Source organism: Eurypyga helias, unplaced genomic scaffold (assembly GCF_000690775.1).
Source record: "Eurypyga helias isolate BGI_N326 unplaced genomic scaffold, ASM69077v1 scaffold40630, whole genome shotgun sequence".
NCBI classification, from domain to species: domain Eukaryota; kingdom Metazoa; phylum Chordata; class Aves; order Eurypygiformes; family Eurypygidae; genus Eurypyga; species Eurypyga helias.
In genome coordinates this window covers 3,162-11,644 of record NW_010225736.1, presented here as the reverse complement: position 1 = coordinate 11,644, position 8,483 = coordinate 3,162, and the positions used below count along the sequence as shown (strand labels likewise).

Genomic DNA, 8,483 nt, shown 5'->3' with positions numbered 1-8,483 from the left:
CCCCGTCTGCGTGCAGCTGATGAGGGTGCAGACGGTGGCGAACGTGGCGCGGCTGCAGGCCCAGCTGGACGCCGTCAGCCCCTCGGCGCTGCAGGAGCTGCAGGAGTACGTGCTCTTCCCCCTGCGCTTCGCGCTGCGGGTGCCGGGGCGCACGCAGGAGCGCCTGGTGCAGAGCGCGGTGCAGTGCATTTCCGCCGTGCTGGCCACAACGTGCGTGAGGAAGCAGGAGCTGCTGCGGGAGCTGTTCGCCGAGCTCTGCGCGTGCCTCTCCCCCCACGCCGGCTCTGCCAAGCTGGGCTCGCGCTCGGAGGAGGTGAAGCTGGCGGTCATCCAGGCGCTGCACACCCTGCTGCATTCAGCTTACGGGGACGTTCTCTTGTCGCTGTACCAACCCACCACCCTTCCTCTCCTAGGATTTGCTGTGTCTTTGCTTCTGGGCCTAGCAGAGCGCGAAAAGGCAAAGCAAGTTAAGATCTCTGCTTTGAAGTGCTTGCAGGTCCTAGTTCTGCAGTGTGACTGCCAGGAGCATCCACACCTAGATGAGGATGAGGCACAGCAATGCGGGGATTTGTTTGCTGCTTTTCTGCCTGGGATTTCCATTACGCTGTCTCGGGTCGTCACTGGAGACATCAAACAAGGTCACAGACCCACCGTTTCTGCCATCAGACTCTTTTATCAGATTGTTGGCTTGGTAATGGCTGATGAGCAGCTAGCCAGAGTCCCAAAGAGCAAAGAAAAGCTGCCAGTGGAACAAAGTAAAATACCGGAACTAGTGATCCACAGGGGACCTGAGTGGAGCCAAAGTACTGCCCAAAAACTCTGCCTCCTCCTGCATAAACTGGTTGAGTTTTCTTCGGTTCACCCCCACTGGAAGGTGAGGCTAGAGCTGGTGGAACTGGTCCACCACTTGCTGCGGAGCTGCAGTCAGTCGCTGGTGGACTCGTTCAGTGACCTTCTGAAGGCCGTGGTTGGGCTGGTGAACGATGAAAACAGCGAAGTCCAGAGCAGGTGTAACGAGGTTCTGCGTGGCATCGCAGAGCAGAGGATCGTAGCACAGAGCAGGGCTCTCGCTGACGTCCTCTCCGAGAACCTCCATTCCCTTGCCACAGCTCTTCCTCGCCTGATGAACTCTCAGGATGACGCAGGCAAGGTTTCCACTTTGAGCCTGCTGCTGGGCTACCTGAAGCTGCTGGGCCCCAAGGTTAACATCGTCCTCCACTCCGTGTCCCACCTCCACCGGCTCTCCAAAGCGCTGATGCAGGTCCTGGAGCTGGACGTGACAGACGTGAAGATTGTGGAGGACAGGCGCTGGGGCGACGAGGGTGCGTGCATCCCCGCGGGCTCCGTGCAGCGCAGTCTGCTGCAGGGCCGATGTCAGAAGAAATACTTCCGCTTCTTCACGGAGGAGAAAGTTTTCCAGCTCCTTCAGCAGGTTTGCCGTGTTCTTGGCTACTATGGGAACATCTACTTGCTGGTGGATCACTTCATGGGGCTGTACGGGGAGTCTGGCCTGTACCGAAAGCAGGCGGCGATGGTCCTCAATGAGCTGGTTGCAGGAGCCGCTGGGGTGGGAGTGGATGTTCTTCAGGAACGGGAAGTTCTGCTGGATGTAGATGATCTCAAAGCGTCCATCGTGTCCATCCTCGACGAGTACACAGACCAGGCGAACTGGTACCTGACCACTAGCATTGATGCAGAAGAAGTCAGCCGTGAGGACTCCGCACAACGTCCAGGACTTACTGCCCGTCCCGGAGGCGTGTGCAGCAGCATCCTCCTTCCGTCCCCAGAGCCGCAGGTAACCGCCCGCACCATGAACAGCAACATCTGGCAGATCTGCATCCAGCTGGAAGGCGTTGGCTGCTTCGCTGCTGTCCTGGGAAAGGACTTCCGGCTGCTTCTGCTCTCGGCGCTCTACCCCGTCTTGGAGAAGGCCGGCGACAAGACGCTGCTCATCAGCGAGACGGCACTGGGGACGCTGGCGGACATGTGCGAGGCCTGCGGTTACGACTCCTTGCAGCGTTTGATTAATGAGAATTCTGACTACCTGGTGAATGGGATTTCCCTCAATTTGCGCCAGCTGGCGCATCAGCCACGTGCCTCCCAGGTCCTGGACACTATGCTGAAGCATTCCGACGCCAGCTTACTGCCACTGGTGGAAGACGTGATCCAGGATGTCCTGTCTACGCTAGATCAGTCTTACAATAACCAGGCTTCTGCTTTCCTCGGCGTCCTCCACTCAGTCGTGACAGCTCTAGGTATCTCGTGTCGGCCGTACTGTAACCGCGGGCACTTTTCCCACCATCGACCTGCCGCGGGGGAGCCGAGGGGCTGCAGCTCTGGCTGCGGTGGCTCAGAGGACCAGCTCTCAGAGGTCACCCGTAGCGCCCCCTCTCCACAGCCGGTTTGTCTGGCCTGCAGACGTGCAGGAACACGCCTTAGTGGTTGAGAAGGGATGGATTTGCTACTCCTATGCGTGTTCTGTAGGAACACACGGAGTGTATTCCCTTTTACGTGGGGGCGTCTGGGAGGTCACGGCGAGGTGGCAGCGGGTGCCTGGCTCCGCAGGTCAGTCCTGTGAGACGTGCCCCGTTCGTCTCTGAAGGAACCTGTGGTACCTGGCTGGCCTGCACCAGGGATTGCTGTGACCTCTCAGTTCCTCTCTTGCAGTCCGGTGGTTTGGCTCATCCTGCGGCGAGGAACGCCGACGGCGGCAGAGCGGGACCTCGGCCCAGGGGCAGCCGGCGGCGATGAGGGAGGACGTGGAGCGATTCTTTCTGGACTACGTCAGGCAGAAGCAGATCGCGGAGGGCAATCTTCCCGAGGCGGGGGATGAGGAGACAGGTCAGTGCTGTCCGCGGCTGGGGAGGAGTACGGTCAACTTGGAGGGAAGACGGAGACCTCTGAGGTTTCCTTTTGTCAGATGGGGGGCTCGAGGCCAGGCTCACGACGCCTCAGGTCTGCTTCGAGCCGAGCTCTCATCACGTGAGGTGCTGCCGGGCGTTTGTGCGTTGTTCTGCACGTGGCAGGCGGGGGAAGCAAGATCTTTGCAGACCGAGGCTTGTCTGGCTCTCAGACACAAACACAGTGCGTTTTTCCTTACCTCACAACAGGCCATTTGGGTTCAGGACCCAGAGTTTCCTCCTTCTGGGATCTTGCTGCATTTTCCTCTCTCTCCCTCAGGAATCCCTGTACCGTTTTCTCCTGGTGAATGATGCCACCACTCCCTTCTCACTTGGCCTCAGCAGGCAGCCATACAGGGAACCTTCTAGTCTTTACTGGGCTGTGCTGCAACCCTGACCTTTAAATACTTCATCTTTAAATACCCAGGCTTTTCATTTTTAATAAAAATCAATGGGAAATAAGTCCATGGTGAGGAGAGGCTGCAAATGTCAGACCAGCTGCATCGTCCAGTCGGGAAAGCGAGCCTTCCCTAGCCCCACGCTCTGAACCGAGCTTAATGCGCAGCACGCGGGCGCAGCCTTGGCTGTACCCACAGCTCCTCAGAAAGGCCAGCGGCCTCGCTTGGGAATTCCCAGAGCAGTTGTGGGTATGTGTTGCAATCTCCCAGAGCTCCCGAGCCCTTTTCACAGCTTCAGCAATGGTTTCTCTTCCAGATGAGGTTCCCCCCCTCGCTAAACCAAACAGCCCTGACTCAGAGGGAGACCCCCCGCTGCCCAGCCATGCCCAGCTGGCCAAGGACGTGATGGAGAGGTGCATCCACCTGCTCTCTGACGGGAACCTCCGGGTGCGGCTGAAGGTCAGTGAGGGCTGGCCACGAGGGGCCAGGGGGTGCCCGTGGAGGGGGTGGGAGTTCGTCAGTGTGCGCAGATGCGCGTGGGGCTTCCTGCTGTAACGAGGTTCTGCTTCCAGACAGACCCCCCAAGGGTTGGCTCCCAGAGAGCTTTCTGCCTTTCCCTTGCCCTCTGAATGGCAGCCAGGCTGGCTTTGCATCGAGCACCTTCCCTTGCTGCTGGCGGTAGCCTTGTGCCTCAGCTGCTGGTGGGGGAAGCAGAAGCCTCGTTCTCCCATCTAGGCCTCCCATCCCCCTTCCTCAGCCCGTAGCGCACAGACTGATGAACGTTTCGGAAGTTGCTGGGGCAATGATAAGCAGGGCTAGAAGCCTGGGTTTTTTTAATTATGAAAATCCTTTGAAGGTGGCCTCCTTTAAAACTGCAGAGCGAGACAGAAAATGCAGCAGTGAGGCATAACCCAGATTCTTGCCACAGAGGCCCAGCCCCAGCAGGTGATCCTGCTGCCGTGCCACGGGAGCTGGGGGGTCCTAGTGCGCTGCTCAGCCTGCAGCAGCAGGCCGGGAATTGTGCCCCAGCCCAGCCCCTTATGTCACTGTGCCACTTGTCACGTGGGGACAGGCTTGTGCTCTCTGCACCGGTCAGTTATCCCAGGGAACATGGCAGTAGATCCGTACCCGTTCCTGTTAAACCCCGTCTTTCTCCTGGCTCCCTGGCGCGACGCTGGGACCCACCGGCACGCCTGGTGCTGCTGGCCCTGCAGCGCTCTGAAAGCCTGCTACCTCCTCCTGCCCAGGTCCTGGACGTGCTGGAGCTCTGTGTAACTGTGCTGCATCCTCACGGAAACCATCTGCTTCCCATGGCTCATCGTGTCTGGCCCGCTCTCGTCACCCGGCTGATTAGCGATGACCCTCTGGCAGTGCTCAGAGCCTTCAAGGTACAGCAGCCAATCTCTGCCCGCAGCCTGCGGGCCGGTGCTCAGGGGGCTGGTGGCTCAGACATCGCAGTGGCCCGTGAGAGAAGCGCTGAGCTCATGGAGCGATTCTAAATGCAGATGGCAGCTCGGTTCACCGCCCTGCCTTGGGTAGGCTTGTGCTGCTCCCACCACAGTTGTCCACAGATAAAACCTTAACACTGAGCTCAGGGGAACAGCAGGATTAGTAGTTGTTGCAGGCAGGGAGGAGGAAAACAGCTCTGTTACAGCCTGAGCAGCTGTCAGGGGCACTGGGTAGTGCAACTCGCCCTTGCTGGAGCCACAGTCTCAGCACCCCTCTGTGGGAGTTCTAGACTGAAGGGGTTCCTTCGCGATCGAGGCATTGGCAGGGGAGGGGTTAAGCGAAGACTTAAGCTCGTAACGACGCGGTTAAGGAGCTCCTGACCATCTCAGCTCACTGCAGTCTCTTCCTGACCCACAAGCTGGACAATAAAACATGTTTCCAGATGTTGCCAGCCCCAGAGTTTCACAGGGCTTCCTCTGCTGAGATTCCACCACAAAGGTGATGGATATTTTCATGGCATCTTCTCTCAAAGGCTCCTCCAGCAATTCCCAGTGAGGCTTCACACACTACTCCCACCTTTCCGGGGCCGCTGGGCAAAGGGCGGCGGCGGGAGGTTAGCTGTGGGAAGCTGAAGAGTGGGGTGCAGGCCCCTCGGCCTCTCCCGCGAGCACTCACCCTCTGGCTCCTTCAGGGAAGCTGTGGGAGGTGTGGCCACATGGCTCTCAACCCCCAGAAGATCACCAAGGGGGAATGAGTGCCTCACCCAAGCCAGGGAGATGCTGAGCTCCCCCCAGGCCCCTCCCTGCCCGCCCTCGGGTGACTGAAGTTTCTCTGCCAGGTGCTGTGTACCCTGGCTCAGCACTGCGGGGACTTCCTGCGGCAGAGGTTCTCCAGAGACGTGCTGCCCAAACTGACCGGTTCGCTCCTCGGCCAGGCCCCCGCCAGCGCCAGGGCCGGGCCTGTGGACAGCCACACGCTCGCCTTCAAGCTGCAGCTGGCCGTGTTGCAGGGCCTGGGCGCTCTGTGCGAGGAGCTGGACATGGGTGAGTACCAGGGCAAGCGGGGGGCGTACGGGCTCTCTGCCGGGCTTACCTTTGTCTCCACCGGCCAGGCCTGCGCTTGCTCCTTGTCCTTCTGCTGCTCTGAGGGATCGGTTTCCTGATCTCTGGCCTCATCCCAGTCCAGTCGTGCTGGGCCTTAGTCTGTCCAATCTGAGACTATGGAGGGGTTGGTCACTCTTTACTCCCCAGGAGACAAAGGGGAGTGAAGATTCCCAGCGCCTTGCAGAATCCGCCTGCTCATCCCGTAGTGCGTGAGAAGCGGGTACGGAGTGCCTGGGCGGCAGCATTCGTTCATAATTCACTGAAGGACTGGAGCCCAGATAAGACTTGACTGGTTCCATTTTGGGGCGTCTCTCTGGGTGACCCTTGAAGTGCAGCACACCGCGTCCACGGAAGGAAACGTGCTGGGTTCAGTTTCTGGAGCTAGCCTTGATGAGGGAGGGGTTTGCCGGCTCGTTGCTCTGTTCCTCTCCCAGTGCTCCATGGCTTTCCGAGCTCTGCCGCGAGACGCTCCAGCGGCGAGGTCAGAAGATCTCTGGGGCAGACAGTGCAGAGGCTGGTCTGGAGCGGATCCGTGCCGCAGCAGCAGGTGGTTATCTCCTGCCCCTCTCTTCTGTGCCGTTTCTGCAGGGCAGAGCGACCTGGCCAAGGTGGCGGATGCCTGTCTGGTTTACCTCAGCGCCAAGCAACCCGTGAGACTGCAAGAAGCCGCACAGAGGTAATGGCTCCGGAATGCGGGCGCCCCGGGTGTACAGGTGATGCGGGACAGAGGCAGCACAGTGACCCCGTCCTTTTGCACCTTTCCCATTCCTCCCTCCGGCTCGTTAGAGTCCGGTCCAGCAGGGCTCTGATGGGAGTCAACCCCTGTCCCTGGTGAAGTAGCAGTTACCACCCGCAGAGCTTGGCTTGCCCGCAGGTGGCAGCTGACTTTCGGTGCGTTTGGGGACAGGGCAGGATGTGTCACTTGCTTTTTCTAACCCGCCTCCTGCGCTAGAACACGCAGGGCGCTCGGCCTACCGGCGGCACAGAACCGCGGAGGGAAGGCAGCTGTGCAAGGGGATGTGCCAGGCATCCCATAGTTTATCTCTTCATACCTTCTGCAGGCTGGGGGATTCACTCCTGCTGTCCTTCCGTTTTCCCCAGGCTCCCGGGATCGCGTCAAGCCAGGCGCTGCCGGGTGGACTGGAGTTTGTTTGGGAAGCTGTCAGTCTTGGCCCCAGGCTTCTCAGAGGAGGCTGGGGGAGGTTAAAAGAGCACAAGCAGTTTAGGTGAACACACATCAGCTCTGTGAAGTGTTGACAGACATACTCTGCTGCCTGGTGTACAAAATCCTGCTCAGCATGTTCCTGCTGTCAGGATAAGAAATCGCTGTTGTCATACGTTGTCACCTGGAAATGAGGCCAGAGATTTTCGTGCGTTTCGCACGAAATCGTCGTTTCTGTAACGAGCCCGGTTACAGAACGCAGAAAGGGAATAAAGCCGTGTGGCTCTGCTGCAGGACGAGGGTCACAGCCCCCCTCTTCCTGTATGGCCAACCCTCCCGAGGTGGCGAGCAGGTCCGGGGGCACTGCTGATTCCAGAGGGCAGGCTGCTGAGAAGGGAGCGTCCTGTTCCCTCTCCCCTGAGCGCAGCCCTCCCTGGCTGCGGGCGGGAAGGGCTTTTGTGTGCCTGGGCGGCCGTTCAGAGGCAGAGCGCGCTCAGAAGCCGCAGCCATACCTTTGTGTTTATTCCTGCGCTGCTGAGCGGGGGTTTATTTTTACCTCGGTGGCTTTTATTGCGTCGCAGCAGGCTTCGGCAGCGTTTGTTCTGCAGAGGGGCTCCTCGCCGCGGCTTGCGTGCCCGTAACGCAGCAGAGCGCGCGTCTGTGCGGGCGGTGCCGGAACAGAAAGCAGGACAACAGGGTTTAGTTGGAATCTTGAGCTCCTAAATCGTTACCGAAGCACTCTGCCAAGGGGCGGGGGGAAGTACTGGGTGAGCCCTATGGCGTGGGGGGGTTGTTCGGAGCCCTACTGCGGGGGAAGCTCGATGCTACTGGAAAAAAGGGCAGGAAAGCTCAGGGCAAGGAATGTTTTCCTCCTGAATAGTATTTCTGTCCCATTTTAAGGGAAAAATGCCACCTTCCGCTGCTCCCCCCGTGCCACACATTCCATGTTTCACTGAACTGTGCTTGTGATGTCTGTTCAGGGCAGCAGTTGGCCGCACCCACGCGTGTGCAGAGGCGCGGGTCGCGCCCGGCCTGGCGCTGGCCTTGCAGGCGGCAGCACAGGTAGCGTCGGGTTTGGTTCGTGCCGCCTGGTCCCTGGTCGCAGAGCCTGGGTGGATCAGTTAAACGTGGCGCAGTCGCCTTTAGCTGTGGTACGCACGATACAGGGCTTCAGCCTGGAAGAGCCCAGATTGGTTTGCACCATCCCGGTTGGCTCCAGCACCAGGATGAGAATCACATCTCAGCTGTACTTCGGTTTCCTTTCTCCAGCTGCTCCTCTGCCAGATTCCAGCAAGCTCCGGTCCTTCTTGCTCTCCATGGGCACGAAAGGAATCCTGCAGATGGGCTGACACATGAGACCCTTCCCATCTAGGCAAGGGCGATGTTGTCAGCCCAATACGTGAAAAAAATCTGCATCTTAAGTGCTTCTAAAGCCAGCTGGACCAGAACTCGGCCACAGCACAAGCGCCGA

The 8,483-nt window shown here is 59.3% G+C and overlaps 1 protein-coding gene across 1 annotated transcript; it reads left to right on the top strand.

The window, feature by feature from the left end:
• Positions 1-7: 7 nt before the first annotated feature.
• Positions 8-8,074, top strand: TTI1 (TELO2 interacting protein 1; the record flags this gene model as incomplete). Its single annotated transcript, XM_010150513.1, has 7 exons — positions 8-2,255; positions 2,668-2,841; positions 3,615-3,757; positions 4,546-4,686; positions 5,586-5,790; positions 6,439-6,526; positions 7,993-8,074. Coding segments are annotated over 7 exons (3,081 nt in total), but the record flags the coding sequence as incomplete, so codon positions are not given.
• Between the last annotated feature and the right edge of the window lie 409 nt (positions 8,075-8,483).